The sequence below is a fragment of the Lepus europaeus genome, chromosome 13, assembly GCF_033115175.1.
Source record: "Lepus europaeus isolate LE1 chromosome 13, mLepTim1.pri, whole genome shotgun sequence".
NCBI lineage: Eukaryota > Metazoa > Chordata > Mammalia > Lagomorpha > Leporidae > Lepus > Lepus europaeus.
The window spans coordinates 51,864,307-51,882,843 of record NC_084839.1 but is presented as its reverse complement, the minus strand read 5'-3'; the positions used below and the strand labels follow the sequence as shown (position 1 = coordinate 51,882,843).

General features: G+C 40.3%; 1 protein-coding gene across 1 annotated transcript in view; it reads left to right on the top strand.

The window, feature by feature from the left end:
- Positions 1 to 5,732, top strand: part of PNPT1 (polyribonucleotide nucleotidyltransferase 1) — a 62,047-nt gene extending 56,315 nt beyond the window's left edge. The window contains exons 26-28 of the mRNA XM_062209470.1: positions 1,071 to 1,149; positions 3,052 to 3,099; positions 4,209 to 5,732. Of these exons, the coding sequence (XP_062065454.1) occupies positions 1,071 to 1,149; positions 3,052 to 3,099; positions 4,209 to 4,367 (286 nt within the window). The 3' untranslated portion in view covers positions 4,368 to 5,732. The remainder of the gene's footprint in view (positions 1 to 1,070; positions 1,150 to 3,051; positions 3,100 to 4,208) is intronic.
- The last annotated feature ends 12,805 nt before the right edge of the window (positions 5,733 to 18,537 follow it).

The window sequence follows — 18,537 nt, the reverse complement described above, 5'->3', positions numbered from 1 at the left end:
GGAGCCATCAACTGTTGTCTCCTTGGTTGCACATTAGCAGGAAGCTGTAATGGAAAGTGGAGCCAGGATTTGAACCCAGGCACCTAGATACTTGATATGTGCTTCTCAGTTGGTGGCTTCATTGTCATACCATATGCCTGCCCTCAGTGCATTTTTTTCTACTAGTGAGAATGATGAGATTTTCAGGAACAAAAAATCGTCTTTCTAAGAAAAAATATAGTCAGATGTAGCAGGAATGTTCATGGATAATTAAAGGCAACAGGATAATTTTTCAATATTGCAGGTGAAAAATAAGAAATGGGATGCCCTGTTTTGATAGGTCAGGGAAACAGAGAAGGTGTTTAAATTAAGCATCTCATTTTACCTAACCCCTTTACTTAAATCATTATCTAATAGGTTACATAGTACCCTACATTATTTTAAAATATTTAGTGTCGTTTCAAAAATTTTGGAAATTATGAAGAAAAATACAGATGAAGAATACATATTCTGAAAGCTTTTCACTGTAAATTTTTCCTTCAAATTTGTCTTTTGATTCAAAAGTACTTAAATATGGGATATATTATTAAACAGTCTGTTTTATTTTATTTTTTTAAAATTTTTTATTATTTATATGAAAAACAGAGTTACAGAGAGAGATAGAGACAGAGAGAAGTTTTCCACCTGCTGGTTCACTCCCCAGATGGCCGCAACAGCCAGAGCTGCACCAATCCGAAGCCAGGAGCCAGGAGCTTCTTCTGGGTCTCCCACGTGGGTGCAGGGATCCAAGGACTTGGACTATCTTCTGCTGCTATCTCAGGCCATAGCAGAGAGCTGGATTGGAAGTAGAGCGGCCGGGTCTTGAACCAGCGCCCATATTGGATGCTGGCGCTTCAGGCCAGGGCTTTAACCTGCTGTGCCACAGCGCCGGCCCTGATCTCTGTTTTATATAATCATGAATCTTTTAGTATTCAGAACATACAGTGTTTTTTGTGTTTTTGCTTTTTTCTCCTATGAACACATAATTATTTCTTTTTGTCAATATACAGATACTTATTGTTTTAACCAGGCTTCATATTTCCACTTTATAGAGACACTGGAGTGATGGTAAAACTATATCCAAATATGACTGCAGTACTGCTTCATAACACACAACTTGATCAGCGAAAGGTAAAAAGAGAGATTCGTTTAGTTTCATAATTCTCTTAAAATAACCATGTTGAAATTACCTACCCTAAAAAAAAAAAAAAAAAAAAAAGAAATTACCTACCCTGTTGAGAACTGGTTAATAGTTAATTGGTTAATAGTAGATTAAACAGAAAACAAAAATGGCAGAGATGCTATTGGTAGAAGTTTTAAATTGGTTACCAAAGATATGTATGTTTTTCCTTCTATGACAGAAATACTCATGAGGCTTTTGAGGTAGAACAAAATGCCCCTAGCATTTACTAAAAATAAACATACAGCCCTTTTTTTCCAACTTTTACTGATTAACCAATCACAGCATAATAAGTCTTGGGATGTTTAAAATTTGTTTTATCTTCGTCATAGTTCATACATCTGGAAGACTAAGAATAAAAGACTAATCAGGAAAACTGTGGAGCCATGGAATAATAGGAGTGTCTATTTTACCAAGTATTAAAATATAAATCTATAGAGAAGGAAACACTGAATTACTGTCCCAGAAATAGATAATCCATATAACAGAATAAATGAGTAGATATAAGGATACTTCAAAAAGTTTATGGAAAACAGAACTAAAGTTTACTTAATTGTAAAAAATTTGAAATTCATGTAGTTCTTTAATAATATGCATTTTTCATGACTCTTTTGAAGACCCTTGTACATGATACTATAAGTATTATGAATATTATATTAAAAGTTGTACTTTCAGCCAGCAAGGAAATAAAGACTATTCAATAACTCATTGGTATGGTTATAATGTAAGATCTATACTAATTTTTACATCAAAATCCTGTTTGAATTAAAGAGCTAAATACAAAAAAAAAAAAAAAAGAAAAGAAAAGAAAAGGAGGGAAGGAAGAAAAAACGAGGGAGCAATGCATTAGACAAAATACGGATATCTTAATGATCTAGGTCCTGGGAAATCTTTCTCATGATATCAAAGCCAAAAATGTCTGACTTCATAGTTCTTTAAAATGATATGACAAAAATCAATAAAGTGAAAGATGCAACCTAAGGGAAAATGCTTGTAACATAGGACAGAAGTTTAATTATACAACAGGCTTTTGTGAATCAATAGGAAAAAGTGGATATCAGTAGTAAAATGGAAAGGCAAATCAGTTTTTGAAGTCAATCAAGATACTATCAATGGCAGCTTCAAAAAATACAAATAAAATCAAGATGTCATTTTAAAATTCAGATAGTTGAAAGTTCCCAGCATGAGGAAAAGATGGACATTTTCATGTACTGTTAATCTTAGTATAAACTGGGAAAAACATTTAGAGATACCTAAAGACATAGAAGTTCTACATGTAGGACTTTGTTCTGAGATGATAATTAGAATAGATCAAAGTAGGTAACCTTTTTTCTGCCATTGGCCATTTGGATATTTATAATATAATTTGTTTGCCATACAAAATTGTCAACTTAAAAATTAGCCTACTATAAATTTATTGAATTTCGAATCCCACCTCTGGCTGCTTTGGCAGAGCCAAACCAAATAATTTTGCAGGCCTTACACAGTTAATAGGCCAGATGTTCCCCACCCATGGAGATGAATACGTGATCAGTACACACAGCGACTCATTTTTCTTACCTTTTTATTTTGAAAAATTTTAAACCTACAGAAAACTTGAACAAATAATACACTGAAATTTTCTCAACACTGGAATTTAAAACAAGTTAAATGACCATCTTTAAGAGATTAGTTAAATTAAGTATACAGTTTGAATACTCAACTGTAGTGTTTCATTCATTGATATGAAAATTACCAGATTTTATAATCAGGAAAATCAATAAAGCTATTTTTCACTTGAGAAAAAATATGTGTACTTAGATGGATATTAGGTAACTATGCATAACTACTAATCATTAATTGCTTTCTTTCAGATTAAACATCCCACTGCCTTGGGATTAGAAGTTGGACAAGAAATTCAGGTATCTGTATTCAGCCTGTTAGCCTTTAAGTTATAAATTATACTTGAATTTTCAATTATTTTCATAAAGCTGAAGGAATAGAATCAACATCCATGATGTGTATTTATTTATATGTAGTGTTTCTTTTTTAACACGTTTTGCTTAGACTCATAGAAGATTTAAGACACACTTTCTTTCCTTCAAGAAGCTACAGTTTAGCTAAAACAGTAGCCATCTTTAGAGTTTTAAAACAAATGCAAGAGCAGATCAATGTAGGCTGTGCACACTCACTGATTTGGAGATATACGAACTCTGATAACGTAACTTTGTGGAAGGCCTTGAATGTCATCTTTGAGGAGTTGATTTTGTTTCTCCACTACTTGCAGCTAAAGGTTTTGGGCTTGATAAGTTAAGAGTAGTGTTGATAAAGCTTAGAATTCTGATAACAAAATTGATTTTTTTTGTAGTCTCTAATGAGTGAATGAAAGAAGTCATTGCTGGTCTGGTTTCTTTGGCTGCAGTACATTCTGTTCTAGTTATACCTAATACTTATGACCTGAGTAACTGAGGCCTCTAGTTTATCCCCAGTCTGTAGTCCCATTGTTCAAGTAGCCTCCAGAGAAATATGAGAACTAAGAATAATAACTCTGTATAAGATTGTTGTTTTACATCAGAAGGGACATTAAACCTGCCCCATTTCCCTGACTTTCATTCCAAGGTAAAGCTAAATAAACAGTGTGATGTTCCCTTGAGCAGTAGTAAAAATCTGAGTGACCTAAGCATAATCTTGTTGGTTTATATCACAATTAGTCCCAGAGAGCCCTTGACGAGAATCACTCACCATGTCATTAGCTGTTCTTCCCATATAGAGGCTTAGCCTGCAGAGGATAAAAAAAGCACAGATGTGTTTAACAGATGACAATTAGACTACTTAATGCCCCTGTCTTATTTTGTAACTACTTAGTCAAAATACATTTATTATACATACACCTCCACTTAGCACTGTGCTATCCTTTCAGTGAATAAGTAAAATATTAATCAAAACCTTACTTGAACCATGTAAATTTTGTCTTTTAATTTGGATGTCAGTCAATATGCTGTAACTAAAAGGCAATCTTTCTTTAACACAGGTGAAATACTTTGGACGTGATCCCGCAGATGGAAGAATGAGGCTTTCTCGCAAAGTCCTTCAGTCTCCAGCTACAACTGTTGTCAAAACTCTAAATGACAGAAGCAGTATTGTAATGGGAGAACCTTCTTCGCAGTCATCATCTAATTGTTCCCGGTGATTTTTTTTAAAGAAAATTTTAGTAGTATCATCTAATAATGTGTAATTTATATATGGTTAAATATATTCTAATTATTTGTATGAAAATACTCATTTACATGTGCCATTCTTTTCAAGAGTAACCTATTTTGGCTTGTTCTTAATTATAATAGAAATCAATAAATATTTATTAAAAGTAAACTATTTATATTTCTTAGGAAAGATTATACTTTTGTTCCTCTAATTCTAAAATATATGTAGAAAACTTGGAACTAATATACCATGTGCTTATAATGGATTTCTTCCTACACATTTTTTTCTTTATAGTGACAGTTTACTCTTAGGCATCTAATAGTTTACCTCTTTGCCCCAACAGCTTTACTTGCATACAATTGTTTCATAAAATGGAAGTTGCCATATTCAAAGCCAGTGCCTATTTCTTCAGAATAGTTAACCAACACAATAAAGGGTTAAAGGATCTGATTTAACCAATTTTTAATATGATCCCATTCAAATTAGTCACCAAATCATAAATACAGTGAAGTAAGTAATAAAAAATTGACTCTTACTCTTTTAGCATGAAGTAGTACATATATTTTTCACATTTACCTACACAAATAAAATTTTTTTTTTTACAGGCAGAGTTAGAGGAGAGAGACACAGAGAGAGTTATAGACAGTGAGAGAGAGAGAGACAGAGAGAGAGGTCTTCCATCCATTGGTTCACTCCCTAATGGCTGCTACGGCCAGCGCTGCACCGATCCAAAGCCAGGAGCTGGGTGCTTCCTCCTGGTCTCCCATGCAGGTGCAGGGACCCAAGCACTTGGGCCATCCTCCACTGTCCTCCCGGGCCACAGCAGAGAGCTGGACTGGAAGAGGAGCAACCGGGACTAGAACCTGGGGTGCCGGCGCCGCAGGTAGAGAATTAGCCAAGTGAGCCACGGAGCCGGCCACACATAAAAATTTAATCATAAAACAGAACCAGGTTATTTTTCAGTGTGGATATTGCTAACATATGGATATTTTTTGGTATAAGAACTGGTACAATTATGTTTGTAATTACTAAATAGTTTGAAATAGTCATGTACAAAGGTTATTAATATAATTATTAGTAATGTCTATCATGATGACCATTCCTATTATTTAAAAAATCATGTTATATTTCTGCCAAAGAAAAGTAAATGGTACATGAAAGTCATAATTAATGATGTGTAATAAACTTGATGAGAATATGTGTGAATTCATGACTCAGGGCTAACTAGTTTTTAAATTAAAATTCAGGTGGTCAAACCAAAGATTTTTTTAGATATGTGTACTTAATCAATAAACATTAATTGTAACATGTATAAAATAGCATATAGACAGTATTGTTACACTTCCTGAAATATTGATGGTTAATTGAAAATGAAAAATTAAATTTAAACTATTTGCTTTCCACATATGCTAGACTGTTATTTAATAATTGTGGCAAAAGTTTGTTTTCTCCTTTTTACTTTCTGTTTAAGAATTCATCTTTTTAGGCTGGCGCCACGGCTCAATTAAGCTAATTCTCCGCCTTGCGGTGCCGGCACACCGGGTTCTAGTCCTGGTCGGGGCACCGGATTCTGTCCCGGTTGCCCCTCTTCCAGGCCAGCTCTCTGCTATGGCCCAGGAGTGCAGTGGAGGATGGCCCAGGTCCTTGGGCTCTGCACCCCATGGGAGACCAAGAGAAGTACCTGGATCCTGGCTTCGGATCAGCGCGATGCACCAGCCATAGCGCGCTGGCCGTGGCGGCCATTGGAGGGTGAACCAACGGCAAAAGGAAGACCTTTCTCTCTGTCTCTCTTTCTCACTGTCCACTCTGCCTGTCAAAAAATAAAAAAATAATTAATTTAAAAAAAAAAGAATTCATCTTTTTTGGCCCAGGTCCTTAGGCCCCTACACCTGTGTGGGAGACCTGGAGGAGGCTCCTGGCTCCTGTTTTCGGATTGGCATAGCTCCGGCCATTGCAGCCATCTGGGGAGTGAACCAACGGATGGAAGACCTCTCTCTCTCTCTCTCTCTCTCTCTCTCTCTCTCTCTGCCTCTCCTCTCTGTTTAACTCTTATTTCAAATAAGTAAATAAATCTTTTTTTAATTAAAAAATCATCTTTTTTAATTATTTGAAAGAGTTACACAGAGAGAGAAGGAGAGGCAGAGGCAGAGAGAGGGAGAGAGAGGTGTCTTCCATCCGCTGGTTCACTTCCCAGATGGCCGCAACAGCCAGAGCTGCACCGATCTGAAGCCAGGAGCCAGGAGCTTCTTTTGGATCTTCCACGTGGGTGCAGGGGCCCAAGGACTTAGACCATCTTCTACTGCTTTCCCAGGCCATAGCAAAGAGCTGGATGGGAAGTGGAGCAGCCGGGACTCAAACTGACTCCCATATGGGATGCCGGCACTGCAGGCAGCAGCTTTACCTGCTATGCCACAGCGCCTGCCCCGAAATCATCTTTTTTAAAAGAGTTATTTAGTTATTTGAAAGGCAGAGTGATAGAGAACAATTGAGATTCTATCTGTTGATTCTCTCCCCAGATGAACCAGCCCAGAATGGAGCAGGCTGAAGTCAGGAGCCTGGAATTCCTCTAAGTCTCCCAGATTGGTTTTATTTTATAAGTAAATTTTTGTGTGTGTAGGTAACCGTAGAAGGTCACGCACATGGATATGCTGCCTCTCAGGATGCATTAGCAGGAAGCTGATGCATCAGAAGCAGAGTAGTCGAGAGTCAAACTGCAGTCCAGTATGGCATGCAGGCATCCCTAGCAAGGACTTAGCCTGCTGTGCAATAATGTCTACCCCTAAGGCATCAACTCTATTGGTGGAATTTGAGAATTGCTATCTATGCTTTTATTAAGTTTTCCATTTTCTTGTTCAAAAGAACTCCCAACTGCTAATAGGGAAGCCAATTCTACAATGCTGCAAAGTAAAATTAAAGCTCAGTAACTGTAAACCATCATAGGATTTTCATTTCCACTGAAACCAACAGCCTTTACTTTATATTTGAACTTTTCCTGTTTTTTTAGAAGAGTACATTTTTTTAAGATTCATTTTCACTTTATTTGAGAGACAGAGATCTTCCATCTATTGGTTCACTGCCCAAATGCCCTCAAAAGCCAGAGCTAGGCCAGGCCAAAACCAGAAGCCTCCCACACGAACGGCAAGACCCCAAGTAATTGTGCTGTTATCTGCTGCCTCCCATGTTGTGCATTAGCAGGAAGCTGAATTGGAAGTGGATGTTCATTAACAGGAAATTAGATTGGAAGTGGAAGAATTAAACAGGTGGTACAAGTACCCCAAGCAGTGACTTAACTGCTGCTTCACATATTTGCCCATGAACTTTCCCTACTTTTATCTTTATTCAAACCTTGGGAGTTTCCCTACATTCTAATGAAGTTTTTCTGGAAGGGCTAATATATCCTAAAACCTCTATAGTGATTCAGATCACATTGAGTGCCCATCTTTGGTAATTTGTCCAGTACAGAACTTGCAAAATTTTTTCTTTTATGATGTTTGTTTTCACATAATGTACACACGTAAACACATCCCTCATAAAGTATTGTTCTATATACATATTTATACATTGTGTTTTCTTAAAGAATATCTTACTTTTTGGTTCCAAGGTGCAAAAATGAGTACCAGGGTCTTTCTAGTATCATTTCTCCAAACATAACATTGTTGATTTTTTAATTTTTTTCTTAAGATTTATTTTATTTATTTGAAAGAGAGGGAGATCTTCCATCCGCTGCTTCACTTGCCAAATGGGCACAATGGCTGGGGCTATGCGAAGCCGAAGCCAGCAGCCTGGAGCTTCTTCCAGGTTTTCCACATGGGTAAGAGACCCAAGGGCTTGGGCCATATTCCACTGCTTTCCCAGGTACATTAGCAAGGAGCTGGATTGGAAATGGAACAGCTGCTGCTCCAGTCAGCACCCATATGGGATGCCACCATTGCAGGCAGCAGCTTAACGTGTTACACCACAATGCCAGTCCTTGTTGTTTCTTTTTAATATTTATGTATTTTCATCTACCTGAAAGAGTGATGGAGGAGGCAGAGAAACTTCCATCTGCTGATCACTCCCCAAATGCCTGCAACAACTAAGACTGGGATGGGCCAAAGCCAGGAGCCTAAAACTCCAAACAGGTTTCCTATGTAAGTGGCAGGAATACAAGCACTTGAGCCATCACCTGCTGCCTCTCAGGATGCATTAGCAAGAAGCTGGGTTGGAAGCAGAAGTGCCAGGACTTGAACTGGCACTCCAATCGATATGAGATTTAAATGTCCCAAGCTACAGCTTAACCTGCTGTGCCACCATGCCCATCCTTACATCATTCTTTTATACAACACTTACTATGTGCCAGGAACTATAATCTGTGCAAGAGGTATGTCAGTAAACAAAACAGCTAAAGTTCCAATGCTTATATTCTCATGGATGGAAACTGACAGTAAATAGTATACATAGCATGTCAGGTAGTGGTAGGTTCTTTAAAGAAAAATAGGAAGGAGATGGAGAAAAAGTTGTTATTTTAGATAAAATAATCCAGAATAACTTCTGAGCAGAGGCCTGAAAAAACTGATGAAAGGAAATGTGCTACTGTTTGGGAATGAGAGTTGAAGACAGACTAATGACTTCATTTACACTCAGTAGTATATGTTTAGACTATAAAGCAGTGTTTTCATTTTATAAATCAATACTCTTTAGTCTTGTGCCTATTCTTCACCAGAATGAGAAAGCAAATATTAAATAATTTAAGACAAGGAGATGGCCAGTGCCAGAGGATATTTTTCTTTCTTTTTTGGATTATTCATTTGAAAGGCAGAGTTAGAGAAAGAGATCTTCCATCTAGCTGGTTCACTTCCCAAATGGTCACAAAGGACTGGGCCAGGCCTAAGCGAAGGAGTACAGAACTCCATGTGGATCTCTCATGTGTGTGGCAGGGGCCCAAGTAGTTAGGCCATCTTGTGCTGTTTTCCAGGCGTATTAGCGAGAGCTGGATTAGAAATGGGACAAACTGGCTTTCCCAGTACTTGCATCAACAGGATGCCACATTTCATAACTGTTTTTAATGGTTAAAAAGAAAAGGAAAAAAAAATAAATTAAAAAAAGAAATGGAACAGCCACGACTTGAACTAGTGCTCATATGGGATGCTGGTGTCATAGGTAGTGGCTTAACTGCTACATCACATTTCTGGCCCCAGGGGATATTTTTCAAAACATTTAATCAGGCAAGAATATGCTTGGTTATCTGCAAAGAAAGGGTAGATGCTCGGATCATCTGAGAGGTTTAACCACCTTTTGTAAAATTGCAGGTTCATGAGAATTGAGGAGTTGAGAAGATGGTAGTAGAAATGGGAAAGAGTGAATATTTGTTTTCAGGGCGGGGGTAGATTTCTTTTTATTATTTATTTGAAAGGCAGTTACAGCAGAGAGAGAAGGAGAGAAATACAGAGAGAGATCCAGCTGCTGGTGTACACCACCAAATGGCTGCAACAGCCAGGACTGGGCCAGGCCAAAGCCAGGAGCTTGTTCCAGGTCTCCCATGTGGGTACAGGAGCCCAAGCACCTTGGCCATCTTCCACTGCTTTCCCAGGTGCATTAGCAAGGAACTGAATCCAAAGTGGAGCAGCCAGGACTCAACGCAGCACGTATATGGGATGTTGGCACTGCAGGTAGAGGCTTAACCTGCTATGCCACAACGCTGGCCCCAGAATATGTATTATTTAAAGATTCATTGGGTGTCAAGGGACAAATCTAGCTAAGTTAATTTAAAGCAAAGGGGACAATTTATCACAGAGCCATGAGTTACTTTCATAGAAGCCAAGTCACATAACCCTGTGGTAGACTAGAACCAGGGCAAGTCATCAAGAACAAAGGCCAGGCCAGGATTGTAGAGTGAACTAGTAGATGGAAGATTACTTTAAAAAAAAAAAAAAGATTTATTTATTTGAGAGGCAGAATTATAGACAGAGAGAGGGAGAGACAAAAGTTTTCCATCCACTGGTCGGCCTCTTCTGTACTTTTCTCTCTCTCTCTTTTTTTTTTTTTTTTTTTTTGAGATTTATTTTATTTATTTGAAAGACAGAGTTACAGAGAGAGAAACAGAGACACAAAGACAAATCTTCCATAGTGGGGCTGATGTTGTAGCATAAGAGGTTAAGCCACTACCCCAGTTGGTTGCTGAAAATTGCACTTAGAGGGGGCGGTGCTATGGTTTAGTGGGTAAAGCCATTGCCTGCAGTGCCAGCATCCTACTTCCAATCCAGCTCTTTGCTATGGCCTGGGAAAACAGGCTGGCTCCTGGCTTCGGACTGGCCCAGCTCCAGCTGTTGCAGCCATTTAGGAGTCAATCACTGAATGGAAGACCTCTCCCTCTGTCTCTGTCTCTCTCTTTCTATAACTCTGCCTCTCAAATAAATCAATCTTTAAAAAAAAATACAGAAAAAGATATCTGGGAAAGGAGACAGAGTTTGATGTTGGGGAGAATATTGCTTTTTTTTTTTTAAAGACGCCCGTGGCATCTCATGGCCTGTTTTGTGTTTCTTTTCGTATAAATACTTGATCCTCTACAAATCTATTTTCTTAGCATGGGGCAAAAGATGGCTGTTCCACAGGACATAACATGTTCCTGAGGTTAGAGAAAATGAGGGGCTCAGCTTGAGAAAGGGCAAACTTGATTAGATTGACAGGTAAAGTAACAGTGTGCTAAATTAGATCAGGATTCAGATAAGCGAATGTTCAGTGTATCTTGTATGCAATATTTGGAATATCCTTACACTAAAAAATTATTCCTTGTTTACCTGAAGTCCAGATGTAACCAGGAGTCCTATATTTTTATTTGCTAAGTTAGTCATCTTAAATCTGGTATAGTAGCTGGTCAGAGAATTGCAATGAGCCTACTTCTGGGAAAGGAGGTTACTCAGCAAAAGCAGGCTGAGCAGAGTACCAAAATACTGCAGAGCAAATATACAGAGATAATTGTATAAATGCTGATTAACCCAGAGAAGGGCATATATAAGTGGGATGTAGAGGTAAGAGAAGGAAACAGTTATTGCTAAGAATTTCAGCCTGAGCATTGTGAAAACAATAGGATCCGTGACATGAATAGAAAACTTGGATGGGCAAAATAGCTTTGGAAAGAAAAACATTACAATTTGTCAAGTATGCATGTGAAGTCATCAACCAACATGTAGGTGAAAGCCCTAGAAAGAAAGCGGTTGAAGAAAAAAATGCCTTTATCAGTGGTAAATAATTAAAGCAGTACCGGTTTTACCATCTAAAGCACATTTCATAACACTGCAACAAGTTTCAAAATAACTGAAATTTACCAACCTAATAAAAATGTAAAAGTACCTATTAAGAGCCTAGTATTATGCTATACTTTGTTTTCCTTCAGGGTCTTAAATATAGTTCAGTGTGGAGTTAGAATTGAATCAAAAATTGATGAGCACTTTAGTCAAGGTCTTTTTTTTTTTTTTTTTTTTTTTGACAGGCAGAGTGGACAGTGAAAGAGAGAAACAGAGAGAAAGGTCGTCCTTTGCCGTTGGTTCACCCTCCAATGGCTGCTGCAGCCGGCGCGCTGCGCTGATCCGAAGCCAGGAGCCAGGTGCTTCTCCTGGTCTCCCGTGGGGTGCAGGGCCCAAGCACTTGGGCCATCCTCCACTGTCCTCCCGGGCCACAGCAGAGAGCTGGCCTGGAAGAAGGGCAACCAGGACAGAATCCAGCACCCCAACCGGGACTAGAACCCAGTGTGCCAGCGCCGCAGGCGGAGGATTAGCCTATTGAGCCGCAGCACTGGCCTTTAGTCAAGGTCTTAAAAAACTCATACAAAGATTGGTAAACAATAGGTTAAATTCTTTTTTTTTCTTTTATAAGTTTTTTTTTTTTTTTTTTTTTTTTTTTACAGGCAGAGTGGATAGTGAGAGAGAGAGACATAGAGGAAGGTCTTCCTTTTTGCCGTTGGTTCACCCTCCAGTGGCCGCTGCGGCCGGCATATCATGCTGATCCGATGGCAGGAGCCAGGTGCTTCTCCTGGTCTCCCATGCGGGTGCAGGGCCCAAGCACTTGGGCCATCCTCCACTGCCTTCCCGGGCCATAGCAGAGAGCTGGCCTGGAAGAGGGGCAACCGGGATAGAGTCTAGCGCCCCAACCGGGACTAGAACCTGGTGTGCCGGCGCCGCAAGGCGGAGGATTAGCCTGTTAAGCTACGGCGCCGGCCAACAATAGGTTAAATTCTAACTGGAAGAAAAAGTTTTAAGAAGTAGACTTCAAACTGGATTTCCATATAGAGAAGTCTTATTTGAGTTAGGCTGTATAGGATGATTATAGAAAAGGTAGCTCGTAGAATAAAAACGGTTTTATCAGTGAATGAAGAAGTACAGGTCACATTGTGGATGGTTTCAATGTTACAGTTAGGACTCTGAACTCTATGTGCTGGGAGTAATTGAAAAATACCCAGGGTTTCATGAAAAACAAAACTGAGTAGTTAGCTATAATTTGTCATATTGTGGCTGTAAAACTTAATGCAACTGACAAAGACTCATAAACTAGAATAGACAGTGCTAAAAATATGTTTTAATTTGGGTGAGCACATGGCACAGCACGTTAAGCCAGCTTGGGACATCTGTATCTGTATCGTCCATTGGAGTGGCTGGGATTGATTCCTGTCTCCACTTCCAATCCAATTTCCTGATAATACACCTGCGAGGCAGTATTTGATGGCCCCAGTACTTGGGTTCCTGCCACCCACATGGGAAACTCAGATGAACTTCCTGGCTCCTGGCTCCTGGCTCCTGGCTCCTGGCTTCAGCCTGACCCAACCCCCAAGCTGTTGTGGTTGATTACCAGTGCATGGAGGATCCCACTGTCTCACCCTCTGTCATTCTGCATTTCAAATAAATAAATATTTTTTTAAATGTATAGGTCATTATTATTTATGAGAACATATATATATATATATATATATATATATAAACTATTAAATGAAAAGCCATATAAAAAGCAAGATAAAAAACAGATGATTTATATAATTCAGTATACATTTCCTAAAGTTTAGAATATCAGGAAATATCCTTAACATGGTACATATTAGCTATCAGATGAGGCACATATATACTATCCTAGAGACATGACCATTGAAATTCAGAACAAAATAAGAATCACCACTACTAATCACAACAGTGTTAAGGGAATCCTAATATATGCCATGAGATTTACAAGCAGTACAGGGGAAGAACAAAAACATTTATATTTTTTTCAAAATTGTTACAGGGCAGCACCACTAAGTGAGCAGTAACTTCACTGATGTGCCAAAATACATAGCTGTCTTCCAAGAGTCAAAAGCTGCTATGGTGTGAGCTCATTTCTCCTTTTCCCAGGATAGGACATCACTTTTTCAGGCTTCAGAGAGCTAACCCCTCAGTGAGTTTTCCATAGCTCCTGGCGTCCTTGTCAGGGTTAAGTCTCCTGTCCCCAAAATGTGCTCCAAGTCAAAGCTTTGTTCCTGTCTCATGTTCTATCTCCCCTTTATATTTTTTAAATATTTTTATTGTTGTACAGTATTTTTGTAAGTATTTATTTATTTGAAAGGCAGAGTTAGAGAAAAGAAGAGACAGAGAAGAACTCTTCCATCTACTGGTTTACTCCCCCACATGGACATAAAGGCTGAGGCTGGCCAGGTTGAAGCCAGGAACCAGAAACTTGTTCAGGTCTCCAGTGTGGTTGGCAAGGGCCCAAGTGCTTGGGACATTTGCTGATTTTCCAGGTGCTTTAGCTTATAGCTTGATTGGAAGTAGAGAACCCGGTTAAGAATTGGAACTCACATAGGATGCCAGTGTCACAGGCGTTAGCTTAACCCACTGCACCAACAATGCCAGTACCAAGATCCAGCTCTCTTAATCAAGCACCCTTAAAATCCAATTCCACATGTACCGCCCTGGCTTTTGATAATACATACTAGTTTATTTCACTTCTTTCAGTGTGTAATCTTTTCCTCCTGTATCAGGCTCAACAATCGACAGATTGTTAGGTATCATGGCTTCACAACCAGAGAGGAAATTAGTGGAAGAGGTCTTTCTGCAAGGAGAGACAGGCTTGCTTTCACTAAGAGGTATCAACTGCTGGAAGTTCTCAGAGTCCCAAAGGTTTCTATAGTAAGAATCCTCAAGGGTACCTATCCTATATTTCAGACTTTCAGGCTTTACCAACCAGGGGCTTGGCTGAATAAATCTCTCTAGGATTAGCATTCAGATATTCTTTAGAGTATTCTACAACTGTCAAATTTGTGTCTTTCTCCCACTGCAGGAAATAAGAACCTCTCTGTTAAGCTCCAAAGAGGCCCCCTAGTTCCCAAATTTAGCTTTTTAACTTGCTTGCTAAGTGCCCTTGGTTTCCCATCAGCCTGCAGGGCATTACTTAACTCTTGTAATAACTGGCCAGCTCGGCTGTCTTTGAAAGCATTATTTTCTATATATATTCCAAATGCTTGAATTGTTGCATAAGCAACAAGATTCTCTGTATCTTGGCTTTTTTGTTGTTGTTGTTCGCTACTAATGAAATATTCAGCACTCATTGGCTACCTTGTACCAGAGAATGAGTAAGCCATCCTACTAGTTGTTTTCTTTCTTTTTTTTTTTTTTTTGACAGGCAGAGTTAGAGAGAGAGAAAGGTCTTCCTTCCATTGGTTCACCACCCAAGTTGCCGCTGTGGCCGGCGTGCTGTGCCGATCCAAAGCCAGGAGGCAGGTGCTTCCTCCTGGTCTCCCATGTGGGTGCAGGGCCCAAGCACTTGGGCCATCCTCCACTGCCTTCCCAGGCCACAGCAGAGAGCTGGACTGGAATAGGAGCAACCAGGACAGAATCTGGCACCCCAAATGGGACTAGAACCCGGGGTGCCAGCACTGCAGGCAGAGGATTAGCCAAGTGAGCCATGCCGCCGGCCCCCTACTGCTTGTTTTCTTGCACCACTTGCTGTAACATCAGTTTTAATTCTGGTCCTCTGAGAAGCAGATGCCATGAGAGAACACAAGTCTTCTCTTTTTCTATATAATTGGATTCTACATTCATGGATTCAACCAAGAATGGATGAAAAATATTCCAAAACACACAAAAAAACTGCATTTTCTCTGTACATCTTTTCTTCTATGTCGTTATTTCTTGTAACTGTAGTATCAACCATTTAGTATTTACATTGTATTAGGAAAAGGTAATCTACAGATGATTTAAAGTATACAGGATAGACGTAATGGGTAAAGCCGCCGCCTGCAATGCCAGCATCCCATATGGGTGCCGGTTCGAGTCCTGGCTGCTCCACTTCTGATCCAGCTCTCTGCTGTGGCCTGGGAAGGCAGTAGAAGATGGCCCAACTCCTTGGGCTCCTGCACCCACGTGGGAAGACCCGGAGGAAGCTCTTGGCTCCTGGCTCCTGGCTTCAGATCAGTGCAGCTCCAGCTGTTGCAGCCAATTGGGGAGTGAACCAGCAGGTGGAAGATCTCTTTTCTCTCTCTCTCTCTGCCTCTGCCTCTCTGTACTCTGACTTTCAAATAAGACAATAAATCTTTTTTAAAAAAGTATACAGGATAATAATGTTCATGGGTTAAATGTAAATACTATGCCATTTTCAAAAATAAATTTGTTTTTTATTTGAAAGGCAGAGCAACAGAAAGAGAGGGAGAGACAGAGATCTTCCATCACTGGTTCATTCCTCAAATATCTGCATTGGGCAGAATTGCGAACTCCAAGATCCTGGAATTCCATCTGGTTCTCCCCAGGTGGGTAGCAGGAGCCCAAGAACTTGGACCATCTACTGCTGCTTTCCAGGCACAAGTAGCAGAGATGGATTAGAAGCAGAGCAGCTGGGACTCCAGGAAAGGATGTCGACATCACAATCTGTGCCACAACACTAGCCCCTACTATGCTATTTTATAAGTGACTTAAGCATCCATGGATTTTTTTTTTTAAGGTTGATTTATTTATTTAAAAGGTGGAGTGACAGCACACCCTCCCATTCACTGTTTCTCTCTGCAAATGCCCACAACAGCCAGGCCAGGGCTAGTAGAAACCATAAGCCTAGCACTCCATCCAGGTCTCCCAGATGGATGGCAGGAACCCAAGTACAGGGACCATCACATGTTGTCTTCCCAGGCTAATTATCAGGAAGCTGGCTGGACTGGAAGTAGGATAGCTAGGACTCAAACCAGCACTTCAATATGGAATTGGACATCCCAAGTGGCAGCTTAATTTGCCTTGCTACATATGACAGCCCCTCAGTGGATTCTGGTCCCTTGTGAATACCAAAGGACAACTGAATATACACACATATACACACATATAATTGTCATTAATATTTACTTGCATGTGCCTATAATTCTCTGGAACAGGACTGGATACTTTGTAGTGCCAGTGCAAAATAAAAACAATTTCAAGAAAACAATTGCTGAGCATTAAACCAAGTGCACAATTGTACAAACCACTCATTGGTGATGTTCTGGCAACATGCATAGGAAAATGGCATATTGATAACACTGAGAGGGAAACCTGAATGGCAGCAGATCAGAACCAAAAGGACACTTAATTTGTTTTTAAAAAAAGATTTATTTATTTTAGAGGAAGAGTTACAGACAGAGTGAAAGACAAAAAGGTCTTCCATCCGCTGGTTCACTTCTCAAATGGCTGCAATGGCCAAGCTGAGCCAATCTGAAGCCAGGAGACAAGGGCTTCTTCTGAGTATCCCACGCAGGTGCAGGGGCCCAAGTACTTGGGCCATCTTCCACTGCTTTCGCAGGCCATAAGCAGAGAGTTGGATCAGAAAAGGAGCATTTGGGACTTTAACTGACGCCCATATGGGATGCTAGAGCTGTAGGCTGAGGCTTAGCCTACAGTGCCACAGCGCCAGCCCCAGACACTTAATTTTTATTGTATACTTGTCTCTGCATTTTAAATTTTGTATTTGTAATGGCATTACTTACTCCAGATAAGCAGACTGTGAACTCATTTGGAACTTTGATGAACCTCAAATGTGGGGTTCTGCTGCCCTCAGTCTTGAGTAAGTACTGGGTCACATGCTTTTAGAAGGCCCTGCAGTGGCCCTCTGTTCGTCTCCCCATGGGGTTGAGAAGGCCATGGAATAAAAAGATGTGTACACCTGGAGCTCACTCTTCCTTTCTAGACCATGCCTTGGTTACCCTGGAGTTCCTACGCCAACTTCCACCCACTTGCAGAATCTTCTTTTCAAGTTATGTTCTCCTAATGGGTGGCTAAGGAATTCAAGGAATATACATAGGGCTTTGACAGAAGGCTGGAATGTTCTCTAACACTGGGCTCAAAGGTTGTGTGAAGCTTTCTCTGAGTTTTCTAAAACAGGAATGTTATTTTCTCTAGGTTCAAAATACATTTTAAAATTTTTTTCTCTGTCACTTTGGCTTTCAAATAAATAAATCTTTAAGTCTTTGAAAGAGTAACAGAGAGGCCGGCGCCGTGGCTCAACAGGCTAATCCTCCGCCTTGCGGCGCCGGCACACCGGGTTCTAGTCCCGGTCGGGGCACCGATCCTGTCCCGGTTGCCCCTCTTCCAGGCCAGCTCTCTGCTGTGGCCAGGGAGTGCAGTGGAGGATGGCCCAAGTGTTTGGGCTCTGCACCCCAGGGGAGACCAGGATAAGCACCTGGTTCCTGCCATCGGAACAGCGCGGTGCGCCGGCCGCAGCGCGCTACCGCGGCGGCCATTGGAGGGTGAACCAACGGCAAAAGGAAGACCTTTCTCTCTGTCTCTCTCTCTCACTGTCCACTCTGCCTGTCAAAAATAAAAAAAAAAAAAAAAGAAAAAAAAAAAAAAAAAGAGTAACAGAGAGAAGAGAGGAAGCTCTTCCATCCACTTATTCACTCCACAGATGGCCACAGTGGAGAGCACTAGGCCAGGCCAAATCCAGAAACCAGAGCCAGGACCTTCATCTGAGGCTCCCATGTGGATGACAGAGGCCCAAACACTTGGGTCTTCCTCTGCTTTTCCCAGGCCATTAGCAGAAAGCTGGATCGGAAGTAGAGAAGCAGGGTCGCAAACTGGTGCCCGTGTGGGGTCCAGGCAACGCAGGGAACATCTTTACCTGCTATGCCACAGCACCAGCCTCCAAATCTTTTAAAATATTATTTATTTTCCTTTTTTTTTTTTTTTTTGAAAGGCACAGAGACCAAT